Here is an 18,053-nt window from a genome sequence, read left to right on the forward strand (position 1 = left end):
GCCGGGAGTAACACCCTGAGAGAGGGGAAGGAAAAGCACTCTGCGACAGTTCTGGCTCCCTCCATTTTCTAGGAATATCCTATCGCGGCATGACCCACCCTGGCCAGGCCGCAGGCGTCAGCCCGCCTCGGTGACCGAGGGACACGTTTCTCCCCCGGTACGCCGGGCGGACCCCGGCCTGGCACCGCCGCGTAGCTGGCATTTGGGCCCGGACGAGGATTAGGGCCATCGGCGGCAGCTCAGCACCCCAGCCGCGCCGCGCCGCCGTCCTCCGCGCCGCCAGGGGGCGCTGGCGGCAGCTCTACCCGTCCCGGCGGAGGCGGGGGCAGCGGGGAGGCCGAGCGCAGGCGCAGTAGCGGGCGCCCCCACACCCGCAGCGTTGTCCCTCCCCGGCGACAGAGCGCGGGGTGGGCGTCCCCTGCCGCAAGGGCTGCCGGTCTATCGGCGGCGCGCGGGGGCGGGCGGCCGGCCCGGGGCCCGGACATAAGATGGCGGCGGCGTTGCTGGGGAGGCGGCGGCGGCGATTGCGGCCGTGCGGGCTGTCGCGGAGTGCGGGCGGCGCGCGGCTGTGCCCGGGCTCGCAGGGCGGATAGAGCGGGGCCGGCTCGGCGGAGCGGGGCCGCCATGGGCTCCCAGGTGCTGCAGATCCTGCGCCAGGGCGTGTGGGCGGCGCTGAGCGGCGGCTGGTACCAGGACCCGCACCAGGGCGCTGGGGTCAACGCGCTGCACCTCTACCTGTGGCTCTTCTTGCTCGGCTTCCCTTTCACCCTCTACATGGTGAGCGCAGCCCGCCGTCGCCGCGCCTGGAGGAACGGTGTTGGCCTGGGCCTCGGGGCTGGCGGGCGGGCGGGCCTTGCGGGGGGCCGCCCGCCTCAGCGGCGGCGGGGAGGCCGGCGGGGGGGGCGGGAAGGGCCGCGGGGCCGTCGCACGCGCGCCCCCTGCCCGCGGCGCTGCCCGTGGCGCTGCCCGGCTGCCCCGGGAAGGGGCGCCCCGGGGCCCGCCTGCCCGCGGCTTTCTCCTCCGCGGGGAGCGGTGGCCCGCGGCGGCCCGGCAGCCGCGATCGAGGCGGCCCGGAGTACGCCTGAGGCCGCGGCGTTTCGGAATCACGGAGCTGTTACCGGGAGGATGTGGGTGGGTGCTAGCGGGGCGCATGGGGCGCGGCAGGGCTTCAGTCCCTGGCACTTGGCCTTCGTTTTTCGGCTTACTTTCCTTCAAAATTGGGCCGAACTCTACGGGTAGTCCAGGAAAAAAGTACGGTTCCTATAGAAGCTGTCAGATCTAGCCGGTATTTCTGTCTGGCAGCTCTATCGCTTTCTCTTCAGACTTCTGAGACTGGGGGAGGGATGTGCTTCAGGGTCCATAACCTAGAAGTTTATTTGGCCATAGTACAGTATGCTGGCTGGAAGTGTATCTGCGCAGGGTGTTACTGACAAGAAGGTATTTGGGCTTTTTTTTTTTGCTTGTGTCCAGACTTTAGTATAGTTGGTTTGGGAGAATTCCTGTTGAATATGTCTTTGTACATGACACTTCAATCAAACCTGTTAGTATTCTAACCTTTAAATCTAGAAACTTCCTTGACGTTTGGTTTTGGAAACAAATCCAGGAGAGGTGCGATTAGTGATGAGAGAAGGGAACAGTTTCCTGTTGGCCAGTGCTTTTCTTTATAAGTTGTGTGTAATATATGAAATAGTAACAGTTCAGATTTCTCAGTAGAAAAGTGATCATACTAGGTGTGTTGTGACCAGTTTTGAGTATATGAGGTAGCATGTAATTCGCAACTCTGCCAGGTCCAGATGCTGTGACAACTTGAAATAGAAACTAACTTGTGACAAAATCTGTGTTAGTGAGTGAAACCATGTGGGAAAAACTCTATGTGAGTGCAGTTGCAGAGACTGAGAGCTCTGGGGTCAGGTATTTGCTTTGTTAAAAAGCAATTTGTAAGATTGCAGTATGACACACTTCATGCTAAGAAATAGGTAATGTGGAAGAGTATGTTACAGCCCTGTATGGTTAGTTTTTAATTCATATTACTGTGTCTTGGAAAGGGTAGCTCCAAGGCTTTTTGTTTGAGAACTTAAGGCTGCTGGCAAGGAAACGGCAGGCTGAGACAAACTGCTTTTGAAACTAAAGTTAATGTGAGAACAGCTAGATAAAACTTCCAACTAAAAACTGTGAATCTGTATCTATTAGGGAGTTTCATTGAATATGGGAATAGGAGAGTCTCTTTGGTCTCAAATGTAGCTTTTTTTTTTTAGAAGTACTGCTGTTCTGCTTTGACAGAACAGTCTTATTCTTGCTGAGAAAGTTGTTCATAAAGGTGTGATGAGCTGTATCCTGCATGCACAGGAGACTTCTGGAGGGGGGGGCAGATCTATATTGTAAATAGGTCTTTTGACAACTGACAAATGGACCATCATTTGAGTCTCCTGCTGCTTAATTTTTTTCTTTTCCTGTGCAAAGGGAAAAGATGGGTAAAAGCAAGCTGCTTCGGTTATCATTGAGGTCAGAGAAATGCTCTTGCTTCATAGATCTGGGCAAGTTAAAGATGCAACAACAAGCGCCAACTTCCCTGAGAATAAGTAGGGAGATTAGTCACAAGTTAAAGCAGATTGAATCATATTTGGCTGTTTTCCCTCTTTCCACCCTCTGCAGTTTAAGTGTTGTCTAGACATAAACTAAACAGGCAGAACTGTGATGGTCATCCTAGCTCTTTAGCATCTCTGAAGCTCTTTTTCAGAAAAAAAAAAAGCTGTAAGTGTTGCATCGCTGTAGGACATACATAAATAAGCAGGACTTGGTTAAAAAGTCTTAGGTAATTGTAATCTGAATTCTGAGCATGGCTCACTGGTGTGTAGGAGGGAGTTTCTAAACTAGCTTCAAATGACTTGTTGCTGGCAGACAACCCTGTGTGTTTAAAAAACAAGGTATACAGAAAGACTTAGAATGCTGGCAGGTTTTCTGTTACTTAGAAAACTTACATAAGGAATTTCAAGATCATGGTGTTGCTTTGATGCATTGGGGCAGCAATAACTGTAGTTATTCCCAAGTTGTTTTGTAGCAACAAAGGCAAAAGGTTCCCTTAAGAACTCTGCTTGTTTCTGGCTCTTGAGGTTGAATGCATTTTACAGTAAGCTAATAGCTTTTTTCCAGACATTATTTAACCCCCAAAAGGAATGGAACATTTAATCTCTTTTGGATATAGTAATTTAGATACACTTATTGTTTAAAGACTTGGTTTATTGCAACCAATGTTGCTAATCTTTTGGCTATGCGTTCCTTCTATTGATTCTGTATTTCCAGAATGGAATCTGGTAGTGGTCGTGGTCAGCAAGTAATATCATAAATCTGTGTGTTTCTTGTCATGCGTATGCTGGCGCTGTTAGGGTTCATGGGTTTAACGTTGGTGGGTTGCCTGGTACAAACCAGTTGAAGAAATTAGCAGTAGAACTCAGCTAGCCTTTGTTCCTTGGTCCCTCATCTGCCTTCTGAGCTTAAGCACATGAAAGTGAGGTCTGTACCCTGTGTGAAGGAGAAGAGACAGATGTACACATAAATGTGTCTATATTGCACATCTGGGTACTTCTCTTTTTCTCGTGTGTGTTTGTACACTTAACCTGACCTTGTTGGAAGTGTGGCAAAAGGTGAGTGTAGATAATGAAGCAATTGTGGTGTAGAGGAAGAGAAGTGTCTGCTTGAGTGAAACTGCTTGAGTCTGTGCTCTTGGATCTGTGGCTTGGCAGCATGCATACAAAAATACTGCTTTCTAGGCTAGTTAAATCTATCCTGTTTGGATATTTGTATTCAGTAACAGACTGAACTGTGCTTGTTGATCTGCATATCTGTCATAAGAGCTGATCCCTGTTTTTACTCTAATCCAAAACTCGAGTTGGGAGAAGAAAATATGGTACAACATGGGGAAACTGTACAACTAGGTTGTAAAACACAGTGGTAGAGTTGGAAAAAAAGACCCTAAATGCGGAGGCCAATGTTATGCATTCGTGTTGCAAGGGGGAGGGGAAGAGAGGAGGCTGCCAAAGCACTTCCCTTAGTCGGAATGCTGCTTCAGCCCCACCACGTGCGCAGGAGGGGGTGAAGCCTTGGCTCCGGCACTCAGGAAACTTTGCCAGTGACTGAAGAGGAGCCAGGACTGTACCTTGCTTGGGGTGATGGGCTCGTATGTGCCTACAGAACTTGTCTGTCAAAGTCAAGCTCATTTAGATAACAGTTCAATTAATAGGCACTCGATTTCCTGACTTGTGTACATAGTTATAGAAGTAAGTCATGTAAATGTAGCTTCATGTGAAAGTGTTTTTTCCAGTGAAGTTTCTGAAATAGGTGCTATTTCTTAAACTGAGAGTTTAAGTACTTGAAGTTGGATGTCTGATGAGAATCCCTGGTATCCCATATTGCTCTAAGACACATCTAGTTTATTGACTACTCGGGTTTCATTTGTACACCTTGAGGTTTCAGTCAAAAACTAGGTAAGTTGTAACTAAACATGCTTTCTGATAACAGCAGCTCTTAAGGGCTCTGGCTTTTCATAAACAAAAAATGGTGACAAAGCTACATCTGCTGTTTCTCGATCTTTCCTCTAATCCAATATGGATGTTTCTATAAAATACTGGCCTCAAAATGCTTGAACTTGAAAGCATTTTGCAAGACAACTGTTACTGCTTCGTGAATGTTAGATTGATACCACTTTTACGTAAGGACTTGCAATCTGATTTGGGCTGGGAGACTTTCCTATGAATATTCTCAACAGGTGACACCTACACATCTCTTTGAAAAGAATCTGGAAACTTAATTGCATCTGTAGTGTCTAGCTGAAGCTAGATGTGATTAGGTAAGATCCATATAGTCTTTGTTTCTTTGAGTATGTAGCACAGCCTGTGATCAATGAAATTCCCTCTGGTTCCTGGCACTTAATGTATTTGTAATGTTGAATCAAGATACAGTGACCTTTTGTAGTTAAATGAGAATATTTTAGTCCTGTAACTAGTGGTTTGAGGTTTCTTTTCTGTTTTAGGTTGACCACCTAAGGTGAATTTTTTTGTTTAGGTTGAATTTAGGAGGGCTTAAAGTTTTTATTTTTTTTTCTCCCCACTCTTTCACAAAAGGTGTGCTGTGATACAACTGAGCTGACCTAACAGCCAGCAGCTTCCAGAAGGGGTGGTCCTGTTCCTCAGCTGTGCATTCCTGCATCTTACCTTTGTCCGTGTGTGTAGTATGGGTTTCATAAATTGTCTTGAAAGATTTTAATTTGAAAAGTAACTTCTGAGGGGAAGGTGGTAGAAGACTAGTGTCCACCTCCCCCTCCATCTTTGAGACTACTACTTAACTTCCCTTTAAGATTTAGGGAAATACTTTCAGCTAGGAGTTTATCTAATGGTTGGGTTTGTTCAGCCATTAGATGACTGAAGTTTTCAACAGAATGTAATTACAGCAGATGGTTTTTGTATGGTCATGTCTAGCCCTTTCTTCTCTCCTACAAGAGCTTCAGTTGTGACTGCTGCTGTTCAGTGTATGTTTTCTTTTGGTAATAATGGAAGTGACAAGAGATGTGCAGTAAAATGGGATGTTCTCCAAAATGCTATTGCAGCTACAGACTTGTAGCCAATTGATGTTTGCTAACAAGCTCTAACCTGAGGTTTTCAGTCTGTTGTGCCCAATAAAAATGCTTTAGCACTTGTGAAAGGGGACTGGAGCATCTGCCCTGTGAGGAAATGCTGAGAGACCTGGGGCTCTTCAGCCTGGAGAAGAGAAGTCTGAGAGGGGACCTTATTGACACTTATAAATATCTAAAGGGCAGGTGTCAAGAGGATGGGGCCAGGCTCTTTTCAGTGGTGCTCAGTGACAGGACAAGGGGCAAGGGGCACAAACTGGAACACAGGAAGTTCCACCTGAACATGAGGAAAAACTTCTTTACTCTGAGGGTGGCAGAGCACTGGAACAGGCTGCCCAGGGAGGTTGTGCAGTCTCCTTCCCTGGAGATACTCAAAACCCACCTGGATGCAGTCCTGTGCAACCTGCTCTAGTTGAACCTGCTTTAGCAGGGGGATTGGACTCTATGATCTCCAAAGGTCCCTTCCAACCCTACCATTCTGTGAAAAGAACTGAAATGAGATCTAGCTGCAAATTTGTAGGACTTGGCTTTTTATTCCAGTCTTGAAGATGGTATTGTATCAGATGCTCAGTTATACTGGTGAGACACATCTCCTCAAATGTAGTGAAATGTCAAGCACAGTTTGAAATACTAATCTCACTTTGACTTGCCTTGGCTTGTGGAGAGAAGACCCCCAAATGGAAGTTGAATGCTTCTAAATTTGGCAAAGAAAAATAGAGGAGGTACCAGTCGTTTCGGTTAGGTTGCAGTAACTTCCTCTTGAGGCTGGAATGCAGATGAGTTGCTGGTACCATGGGTAGCACTGCTGTACCACAGTGTGACAGCAGAGTATGCTGAATGTGCTAAAATTTCTTCTATTCCCAGAGTGTATGCCCTATACAGAGAGGAGTAACTACTAATGAATACGAAGAATAAATAGTAGTGAGTTAACTTACCTTAATTTTAGCTTTCTGCAAACTTGTGGAAACAGGATGTGCGGAAAAAGCACACTTTAATTCTTTACTGGGTTTGTTGGCAGTTAGATGAGGTGTTTTGTGTTTTCCCCCTGCTTGTTCTCAAAGCTTTCTTTTGCAGAACAGTCTTGCATTCCACAAGATACACTGTATACAATGTGTGACTTTACTGCTGAGGGAGAGGAGGGGGGAAACTGAAGAGCTCTCCAGACAGAAAAGTGTAGGCATGTCTTTTATAGACGAACTCTGGCTTTTGTCATCTGCTGCTAAACTGACTGTTCCGGTAATGGCTTCTGAGCACTAGGTACTTGTAAAGGAGAGGACAGTTGAGGTTGTGTTTGTGACTGGGTAGCAGACTGCTTGGCAGGTACAGGAAGTGTGCTTTGCCAAAGTTAACGGGCTTGCCCTTGCCTGCAGGGAGGCTGCCGCTGAGTTCTTGGGAGTGGAAGCACCACATTTCTTGAGGAAACCCTTGTAGCATTGCTTCAGGGTTGTATGGATGTCATTAGCATCATTGTGGCTCCTGGTTCCTTACTGATGCTGTTTTTAAATAGCTTTGTTTCCTTTTTCTCCTCCTGAGGTGCTGCTTGGTAAGTGAATCTCCCTACCCATTAGGATCTTTGTATGCTCAGCATGCAAAATATAAGTTAGTGTACCTCAGCTTAGTTTGCCTGTCCCACTTAACACGTTGTGTTAGGTCTTGACTTAACCTACCTTTTCCTCCAAAACAAGTTAAATTTGATTGCTTTAGAAAAGAATCCTAGTAGGTAATCTGCTTCCTGATTGATTCCAGATTTAATTATTTATACTTGTTTGACTTTAGAAATTTTGTATTGATTATTTTGTTTTGCTTACTGCCAGAAAGTGAGCAGCCAGATTAAGGATTGGTTTTGTTCTGAAGTCAACGGTCAAAACAGTATTTAGAAATCTTTATTCTTTTATCCCCTTTATTAGTACAATATTTTATATTTGGAGATCTCTTCAAACAGTGTTTTTGCTAAACTCATGGCTTAAATTGAGTGACAAGTGCTGCTGATTCTTCTAGGACTAATAAACTCCTGAATATGTAGAGGTATTAATGTTGTAATTAGAGCTCTCTGAAATTACTAGAACTCACTTTATGTGCAGAATAGCGAGGGGTCTCTGTCTTATTCTCCAGTCAGGTTCCCTTCCTAATATCACAAGATGCACATGGGACTTTTGTCACCATAAAGACTCTTCTCTTCCAATGGTCTGTGTAGTGAGGGAGACTAGGTGTACAAAACAAGCTGGAATTCTCGTTGGGTTCGGACGCTTAAAAAGGCAGTTAATTTGTTCTTATCTGCTAAATTAATGTGAGTGCTGAGTAACAAATGCTGTTTGATTCTCATTGTCGTGTGTGTGTATATGGCTGTTAGGATTTTATATTAAGCTATACCAGTGGGGTAAAGGATAGTGATACAGCAAAATATTTGATAAATAGGCTCTTGTTGCTTTTGTAAGGAAAAGTGGGCTATTTGTGGATGAAGACTGAGTCAATATCTCTTTTTCTTTAGTGACTGCCAAGGGAAATGGCAAAATTATAAATATGAATAAAAGGTGAGTTAGAAGGGTGGAAGCCTGGAAGTGAAATCTGAAGTTTAACTAGTACTCTGAACACTTTTAAATAGCTCTTAGGCTGCCCTTAATCAAGATCAGTTGCTGAAGTGATCATTCTGTGAAAGCCTTGTGGGCCTCATCAAAAGTTGCATGAGAAGTCTTAACTCTGAGTGGAATTTCAAAAGTTGAATTCAGGTCTGAGGCTTTTCATGTGGCTTCTGGCCACCTTTGACACAGCTGAAAAATTTTCTTCAGAACGTCTGGATTGGCTGCCTTTCCATGGGCATGTAATGGTCCAGCACAAATAATCTTTGCAGTGCATGGTCTTGCAGGTTATTGGGGCTCTTGTGTGAGCCAGAGATGTAAACAGTCTTTTCTTGTATGCAGGTAGGGAAAAGTTTGGCTTTTGTTACTGATCGGTATCTTGTTGTGCAAGAGTAGCTGTTGGAAGCTGGCAAGCTATGCCAGTACATCTGTGTTGAGCAGGTTTTCTCCCATCCACCATACTGTCAGACTCGCATGTTTTTTCCAAAATGGACTTAGTGCTGCGTACTAGCCCCGAAATAAGGTCATACCCTATGCTTGGTTTAGTTTTCAAGTTGCTTAAAAGTCTCCCCATCTTTTTTTAGTTGTAACAACTAGTAAAAAATAGTGGGTGTGACACAACAAAATCACGCTAGCTCTAGGTTTTCCTAGTCTAGGTCTTAACATTCCAATAGCCTGGAAAAAGAGAACAGGAGTTGAATTTGGTTCTCAAGCTCCAGTGATAGCTCTACTTAGTGTGCTGCTGTGGTGCTTTGGTATCTTATAGTCCAGCTGTTCCTTTAGTCTGTGATACTGGACTTCTAACAATCTCCACACAAAGCTTGACTGTAGGGGGTTGTTTAAACCTCCATTTTCAGTATGATCAATATTTTCTGTATGAAAGAAATGGTTAAACTCTAGATATCTCTGTGTTTTCTTATGAACATTTGACTGTGTTCATTAACTCTTTCTTACTCTCTTTTGAAAGGCCCTTCCTTCTTCCATGATGATAGTAGCTGTCTACTGCCCGGTGATAGCAGCTCTCTTTATCGTTTTGAAGATGGTGAATTACCGTTTGCACAGGGCGCTGGATGAGGGAGAAATTGTGGAGAGGAATGCCAGTGAGCATATGGACAGAGGTGCAAAAACAGAACAAAGCAATGTTTCGGCCAAGAGGAAAGACAGCAATGGGCCCAGGTAAGGTGTCTGCTGATGCTTGTATACTGTTTCAGATGATAAACAATCCTGTCTTTGTCAGGTGTGACTGGAATGGTGGTTGAAATAAACACTGGGGAATATAGATGCAGACCTCTGTAGTTCTGAAAGACTGTTTAAGCCTGGTCTTTAAAAGCAGGCTTATTTATGTATTGGGTTTGAAATAATGGCTTCATGTTAATTTCCTGGTTCTTCCCTCAAAGGAGTTCCAGAACAATATTAAAAATGCTGGAAGCACTGAAACAATAGCATGGAAAATGTGTGCTGATTAGGTCACTAAATACTTAATGAACACAACCAGTACAAGTAATCTTGTTTCAGCAGTAGACTTAGTTTTAAAGATCTAGCTGTCAGAGACTACGTACTACATGCTAAGTCTTTCATCACTAAAAGGAATGTCTGATCCGGTTTCAATTTGCTTAGTTTTGCAAAAGTAGGAGTTGGATACAATGCTGGACTCCTGCTTCAGGAGAACACTGTCCTGTGAATTTGGAAATTCTGGAATTGCGGAGCTGAGTAATGAAGATGATGATTCTGAAGTACTGTCGATAGGAGGTGATTCCTTTCCACAGATCATCCTTGCTGTGGCCAGCATAAAAAAAACCCAGAGGTTTTTCTCCTCTGATCAGACTATTTGGAGAAAAAAGAGCAAAAGATGACTCATCAACAAGGGCAGCCTAACCAGTCTGATCAGACTGTGGCCATGTTATGAGCTCGATTATCAAAGCCTCTGCCTGGCTCCAGATAATTGTGGCCATCTATCTTAAGAGTTAGACTGCATGAAATCAATCAACCTTGCATTGTTAGCTTTTAAAGAGTTTTGTCTTCTCTGTGAGTTTCTGATACTAGTAGCCATGCATAGTTTTTGAAGTGAGGCAATTAGTATGCTGTCCTGACTCTTAAAAGGTTGTGTGTGTCTTATTCAAAACAAAACCAAAAAAACTCCAAACCACGAAAACAAAACCCCAAAACTTTTATATGGAGACACATGGTATAAGGACATGTAGTTGAAAGAAGCCTCGTAAGCCTGTTTGTCAGGGTGCTTAAAGAAAGAAAGTGTTGAAGTGGTGATCTTTAAAATGCTCAGCCTAGAAGTAAAAGCACTTCACTGTGCATATGGGGTAGCTTCTCATGAGGTGGGTCTTAAGTTCTTCTGTATCTGCTCTCAGCTCAGGTACTGTTAGCAAAAACAGTGTCTTAGATTCCTTTAAAGTTGATATACAGTAACTTCTTGTATCAATCTTTTATAACCTGACCCTTTTCCATGTCATGTTTGGTAACTGAACCTGCTGATTTTAATTGTGACTCCATTAGATCACCATATACATTACTAAAATTGTATTAGGCTATTTTGGCAGAATGCTTGCCTAAATGTACATTAATGCTTATTCTGCTTAATAAAATTCGTGAAATTAAACTAGTGGTCTGTTCTATTTCAATGCAACCTTACTAATGCATGTTTTAGCTGTGGTCCTTAGATGCTTTGTTTGTTTTGGTTTTTGGTTTGGTTTTTTTTAAGCCATGTAGCTTTTGCTTCCAAAACAGTAGCCAAGACTTGGCAAGGGACTTCTTTCTTCTAGTATGGCGAATTGCTTCTGGATGTTTCAGAAGTTCTGTTTTGTCTAAGGAGCAGTTGACATGGGACAAGTTACTACACTGTAAGCATTTGTGAGCTCAGAAGTAGAGGTTAGTTTGCTGTGTGTCCTGCTTGCCAACTAAAGTTTCATTAACTTTTATATGATCCTTGTTCCCACTTTCAGGTCTCTTAACTAGAACTGGGAACAAGGTCAATGCAGAAATTACGGAGTTACTTTTTGGTAAGTGGGGTGTACAGTATATACTAATCTTTGCCTGGAAGCTTACAAGAACTCTGGGATAATGTTCAAACCAGTAGATGGGATGTAGAGTGAGTGTTTAATATTGAGCTGTCACCTTCTTAGTAAGTTAAATTGGAACACTATTAAAAAACCCGTCTTGGAAGAAAGTGTGTGTGTAGGGTTTCCTTTTTTTTAAACTGCTCCTCTAGCATAAGGTGGATATAGGGGAGACCTAAGCAGACACACTACCTTAAATATTTCCATAATCAGAATATTAGTTTTGATAGCTTAGGCTACAGCATGGGATACCAAATAAATATATATAGTATAGTGTGCAAAGCTGTCCTAGAGTTTGCACCCCACCACAGACACCCTCCCTGGGACCACTTTAAATATATTAGTGTTTTTGAAGAATTAAGCAATACTCTGGTTTCTGTTCAGAAGTTATGTTCAGGTTTCTGTTTAGCTTCTAAGAACTACTGTAGGTTCCTCCTGAAGATGTTTATCTGCAAAGTGGTGTTTTCGAGTATCCGACAAAAATTCTGTGCTGTCATTTATAGGTTTACATGAACTGTGCATTTATCTTTAGTTCACATTGGTTTGTGAATAGGATCAAACTCTGAGGTGTTTTTAATCTTTTCATGAAACTTTGGTATGCTTAAGTGAAGAACAACTTACTGTTCACTAAGAAATGCCTTGTTTTTTCCTCACCCTCTTTATAAGGCTGTCATTGTTCAGTTAATATTTTTGAAAGAAGCTAGCCTTAATTTAGAGATTGGAGTGTAAGTTGTTGTCTTCTGCATAGTGCAGTTGGTGCTGTCATACTTTGGGGGTAGTGTTAATAATGCTTCTGTGAGTTTTCATGAAAACAAGTAATGGGGATATGGGCTCCAAATCTTATATGAAAGGTAGAAGAAACAGTGTAAGCATAATCTTTGTTGGGTATAAGGGAACCCACAGAGATACCTTAAAACACTTAAGTCAGTTTTGCTTTTGGGGGATATGAATATGGCTTCTTTCTTGTGTCAGTGATTACTATGGTTCAAAGAATCATAAAGCAATAACCTGGTGACACTGCTGTCCCCAATCTCCATCAGCATGGGGGAGCTGTAATTGTGATGGTACATGAATTTCACATTAAATTCTTCTACAAAATAAACGTGACGGCTGGAGAATGTGGCATCTTTGAGTACCTATGGTCTACTTCAACAAGTATGAGCAAGAGGAATAATCATAAAAGAAGTGTCATTTCTACAACTCTTGCCCTAACTTTGCTATTTCTTCTCCTTGCAGTTTTCTGTGACCGACAGACCTGTTCTTGAGCTTGGAGTAGTTTTGCTGTTTTGACTTCATGATTAGAGATTCAAGCTTTAAAGAAAACTTCTCTCATGGTCTAGTATTTGCAGTACATGCTGTGGTGGTCCTCTATTTTGAGAGCAGCCTCCTGACTAGCTACCCTGCTATTTTAGTTGGAAAGAAAGGATAGAAGGTGTTCAAAAGAAGAGTAACATTCTTCCTCTGCTTTGTCCTGAAATCAAAATTGCTCATTCCAGATGCTTTCTGGAAGTTCTAGTCTGAATATCAGATTTTTTTAGTTAGTCAGCCTAAGTCAGGTTTTAACTTCTGAATTCATGTAGACTTAAAGCCTCTTCAGACTTTTGGTTAGTCTCTGACACTAATGTAATATAGCTGCAGAGAGTAATTTTATATAGGACAGTAGTTACTAATAATTAGAAATACTAGTTTTAATTTGTTTTGCATAGCCTCTGAATCTCTTCCACAGCAATCTCCATTGCAGGTAGCTGGACATAATTTATTCTATTCAGTCTTCTCAACTTGTGTAGTAACTTCAGGGGTTTTTGTTTGCAAAATGAAAAGCATAGCACTTGCTCTAAGGAATGAAGTCAGAAAACTGTAAAAAACTGATTGTAGAACTAGCAGAGAATAGCTCCTAAAGGATTCTACATGCTGTTGTAGTCCAGATCCTTATGCGTACAATGATTAATCTTAGAAGTCTTTACTTCGTGCTTGTTCCTGGAGACTTTATTTATTGTTGTTTGTTACTAGCTTTTGTTAATCTATTAGCGTGTGCATACTGTCACAGAATATAGCAGCTCTGAGTAGAGTAGTGGCATTGGTTTCTGTTGCTGCTTATGCTGTTATCCGTTGGTTCACTTTTAGACAAAATCACCTCCTCCTCCCACCCTGGCGAACTACCCAGTTCTGTACATGAGAGCTTATCCGCTTTGATTATTTTTCTACTTCATAGGATGTACTTTGATCATATGCAGTGTTTCTCAATGAATTATTCGAACAGGAAAGGAATTTCATCTTTTTGTGAAAGGTGTCCTTTGTTACATCTTCAGTTGTCATCATAATGTATGCTGAACTTAAACATTAAGTGAGAATTTTTCAGTTTAGTCTTTAACTTCACGTTATCTGTTCTTAAAATGCTTACATAACGAATACTTTGGCTAAAGCTGGTGGCAATTACTGAAGCAGAATTCTGTATCTTTTTTTTTCCTTACCTGGTTCTGCCTTAGCATAATTGATAATATCAGGTCAGAGAGGGCTCTGTAAACAGCGATCAGTAGGAGCTTGCTTACGTCTCACTTCTGAGCTGTACCAAAATGGTGGCTTTTCAACTTTTCTTCAGTTTGCTGGAGTCGAACCGTAGTTGTTCTGCTAACTTATGGCTGGCTGTCTCTTAAGGTAACTTATTTTTACTGAAGTAATATATTCTGAACTTCAAACTGTCTTCTTTTTTTCCCCTCATCTCTTTGATCTCTTTGTATGATCTAGAGTGGTTCCCACTGTTGTACCCTTATGCCTCTCTGAGATGACTGCAGCTTGAAATGTCATGCTGTGGAATGGATGATGTTTCAGGTCCTTTAGTCTAAACACAATTTGTTAATATCCTATATCGATGTCCATATATTACAAAAATTATTGAGTGTTGGTTGTCTTGCATGAGACTTTTCGATGAGACTAAGTCCTGCAGTGTTTCTGTCCATTTCTTGCTTCTCCAGAGGGGCTTCATCTTTAGTTTCTTTAGTCCAGCTGGAGAAGGGTTGTGCATATATTCTTTCTCCAGCAAAATGTTGTAGGGGACTGGCCACAGCTCTAAATCATTGGTTGTTGGGAGGCAGTTGTTTATCTTTGGGAAGGAGCAGGAGGAGGGTCAGTGTTAGGTTATGCTGCAGGTACTTCTGTTCAGAAGCCTCCTGGATCAAGATAGAAGAGAACTGTTTTGTGAGAGGAAAAAGGATGCCTCAACTTCTCCCTCTTAGCAATTAGCAAACAGTGCTAGGTGGGATCCCTGAGTTTTAGTCCCCAACTCATTTCACACTCTGTCCTAATGGGTAGGTCCAACTTGCTTTTGTTTCATAAATATATGCCTTTGACAAACTGAATTATGTTAAATTACAATTTGGTGATGTTGAGTGCGAAATTACGTTCAAACCAATGCTTATTAATCCTGAAAGGGTGAACCACCAGGATGTAATAATACGTATATTGTATCTCAAAATATTTCTTTGTAGGGCCTGTAAATTATCTGAAGGGTGGTTATTTTCTGGTAGAAAGAAGTGATATGCATCACTGGGAATGATACCATGTCCCTGTATGTCTCTACCTTTCCAATGACTTTTACTGACAGCGTGTGGCTTTCTTGGTTAACCTAACCCATCCTTACTTTTGCACCTAGATCTAGTCTAAGGAAAAGCTCTGGAGTCCTTTCTCTGCTCTTTGAAAGAGTTCTATTTAGTACTTTTTCTATTGATCGATTTCTGGATATTGTAGTTGGACAGATGATCTGGAAGTTACATATGTGTACATATAGATAGAACTTCATATGTCAGCATTACAAAATGCCATGTAGCTCCTAAGTCTTCACTGTTTGTGTTGGCTGGTGACAGTGGATTTTACAAGGCAGCAGCTTCTGTGACAGCTTATAGGGTGCTCCAGCTCCAATGGAGCTTCCTGTGTCGAACACGCACTGTTTCTCTGAAATACTGGGATATATTTGAGCCCTGATATCTGAAAAGGGAAAAATTGTTTTGAATCTGCACTTAGTGTAGACGGACAAACTTCTGTTTAACTAGCAGGTTAATGTTTTCTTCTTTGTGTGTTGTTTTTTTTTTTGGTTGGTTGTTTTTTTTCTTTTATGTTTCTCTCAGTGACCCTGGTGGAGGGATTGAGATGTCAGAGCTCATACGAGAAGCAACTCCCCCCGTTGGCTGTAGTTCACGCAATTCTTATGCTGGGGTAGATCCCAACAACCAGGTAAGAAGGAAAGCTACTGCAGTTGTTGCTTTAGTACTGCTGGCTTTGCAATCTGTAGGGTAATCTTTGCTGAATTTTTTTTTAATGGTATTAGGATAAGCAACTTAACTGACTGTATCTCTTAACTGCCTTGCTAGGGTGGCATTGAACTTTCCCTGCTGCATAGTTCTTGCTCATCCCATATCGTGTTCATTTTAGGAATGGTTGGACTTCATAAGGCAACCTGTGGTCCCATCAGCAAGTATTCCTTTTTGCTCAGTTAGCTTTCTTCTGATTTAGTAAATCAAATTGTCTCAGACCATGGTCAGAAATACTAAGACCCACTGTCCTGGGCTTCCGTCTTCCTTTTGGTACCAGTGAGCTGTTAGATAGCTCAAGTTGTAACTTCATCTTTATCTTCTAACTTTGTTTTCCTCCCTTACTTTTGTTTGGTCTGTCATTTAGATGCTTAATTGGCAAACTTCAGTTGTGCTGAAATTGAGACTACTTCTGTTAAGTCATCTTAAAATGTATTCGCTGCTGATTGTCTCTTGCAATGCTAAATGGTTTTCAGAAAGTTGTTATTCCTGACAGTTCAGACTCTGCAGTCAAAAATGTTAATTTGCTAAAGCACAAAGCAAGATAAACTGGTAGAAATGGAAAGACTAAAACTTTATTTTTGGATGACCTCAGGAAAATTGTCACTATTTTGACACTTCAGTAGAGGTGGGAAGAAAGCAATAAATAGGGGCTGCTACGCACCAGATGGAAGTGCTGAAGAACTTGTCTTTATTAGATTTTTAATGCAACTTCATTATGCTCTAGTTGCCTTGTAACTTCACTGGGGAAGTTGTCCTTATGTCTGTTAGATTTATGCATTCAGCTTCCATAGTGCATGTGCTGTTCCTTTTATTTGGCTTGCGATGTTTAGCCAGTCATGGCGTCTTTCTTTTACCAGCTCTTTGTAAGGACAAGTAGAATGACCAGACGGTACAGTTATGTTGACAATGAGCAATGCAGCATCATAGTAAAGATACAGAAGCTATATTTGAGTGATTTGGAAATCCTTGGTGTGGTATTACAATATCAAGTCCTTCTAATTCGCTCTCTGAGCAAGCAGTATATAATGTACTGTAGTGTTATGCTAATTTGGTGTTTTGTCTGAGTAATGCTGTTAGACAGCATAGGTACTCTAAGAGATTTTTCTCCTTTGAAGAGAGCTCGTATTTGGTAGTGTTCAAAGGAATAGGAAGTGATGGTCCATGTAGGAAGACAGAACTAGGCTGGGGATCAGTGTGTTTGGTCTTCTGAAAAAAAACTATTCCAAACATACTTGTGTTTTAGTGACTGTTAAACTCTTTGACTCAGTTTTAATGTTAAAGCACGTGAAGAAGTTCTGTGTTCTTTCCTGTGTGCTTTAATGCTGACACTATAACACAGTTAAAGCTACTGTGAAAGGAAGTATAGTGTTTAAAATGTGTTTATGCTGATAAAGTTAGTGCTCACTAGTCCCCTGTGGTTGAATTTGCAACATCGAAAGGGTATGTGAACAGTAGGCATGTGAGTTCTGTTCAGGTTTTTGTGTGAAATAGCTTTTCCATGCTGATGCATTTGCATTCAGCTACAGCATTCAGCAAGGCATGTTGCTGAAGGGGAAAAAAAAGGTTGAAACGTGGCAAAATGACTAACTAAAAATGTGCATGATAGTGTAGTAAAGAAACTGCATTAAACAAGCTCTGGCTGCTTTTTTTGCATTACATGTGGCAAAGCCATTGTTCCTTAGTATAGCTGAATAAAATCTGCACACATCTTCAGATTACCTTAAATTTGCTGTATTTACACAGAAGAATTAGTAGAATTACCTTTTCTTCTCCCCAGAGTAGTTTAAACTAGGGATGTTTGAAAAACATCCTGATAAGTATTCAGTAAAGTCAAATTGCCATCACTTCTATATATCTTTGTTTCAGATTTTGCCTTTGAGTCGTCCTCTGTCTTATTTCTGAGCAGTTTAATTACTTGACACATGCATTCTGTGTGCTATTTGGAGTTCTTTGAGAGAGGTCGTATTGGAAATACTATTGAAGGAAAGACTACATTCTCTGTAGCGCCTCTGCAAAATAATACAATACAGATTACAGGACATATGTAGAAAGTGAGACCGCAAACCTAAACAGTGAGCTAGATTTTGTATGAGGAGGTATGTGCCTGCTGGTTGGCTGTTGAACCTGGCTGAAAAGCATGTACTATAAATTTGAAATGTGATTGTAACTAATACGAAAGAATAGATCAAGGAATGGTGCAGTCTTCCACCAACCGGTTTACTTGCTTTGAGGTAACTGTAATCTGTGTACTTGGAAGCTGTCTTCAAAAGAAAAAAATGCATTTGCAGGAAAGAGAGGGGGGCATAAGACAGTAAAATGATCAAATTAAGTTGATTCAAGTTATTTGGCTGCCAGCAGGGATCATCCTGCCATATCCACTGTTTGTGCTGCTGCTTCTTTCCATGTACCAACGCTTAGGTTCTTGTGGTTTCCTGGTCATTGGATCAATTCTGACAGACCTGAACACTAACCCTGGTAA

General features: G+C 42.0%; 1 protein-coding gene across 3 annotated transcripts in view; it reads left to right on the forward strand.

The window, feature by feature from the left end:
* The first annotated feature begins 624 nt into the window (after positions 1-624).
* The window catches only part of PCNX1 (pecanex 1), a 92,298-nt gene continuing 74,869 nt past the window's right edge, over positions 625-18,053 (forward strand). For all 3 annotated transcript variants that reach the window (XM_086461999.1, XM_086462000.1, XM_086462001.1), the window contains exons 1-3: positions 625-777; positions 9,167-9,375; positions 15,389-15,494. In XM_086461999.1, coding sequence (XP_086318125.1) covers positions 625-777; positions 9,167-9,375; positions 15,389-15,494 — 468 coding nt within the window. The remainder of the gene's footprint in view (positions 778-9,166; positions 9,376-15,388; positions 15,495-18,053) is intronic.

Source organism: Leptosomus discolor, chromosome 3 (genome assembly GCF_034619465.1).
Source record: "Leptosomus discolor isolate bLepDis1 chromosome 3, bLepDis1.hap2, whole genome shotgun sequence".
Classification (NCBI taxonomy): Eukaryota; Metazoa; Chordata; class Aves; order Leptosomiformes; family Leptosomidae; genus Leptosomus; species Leptosomus discolor.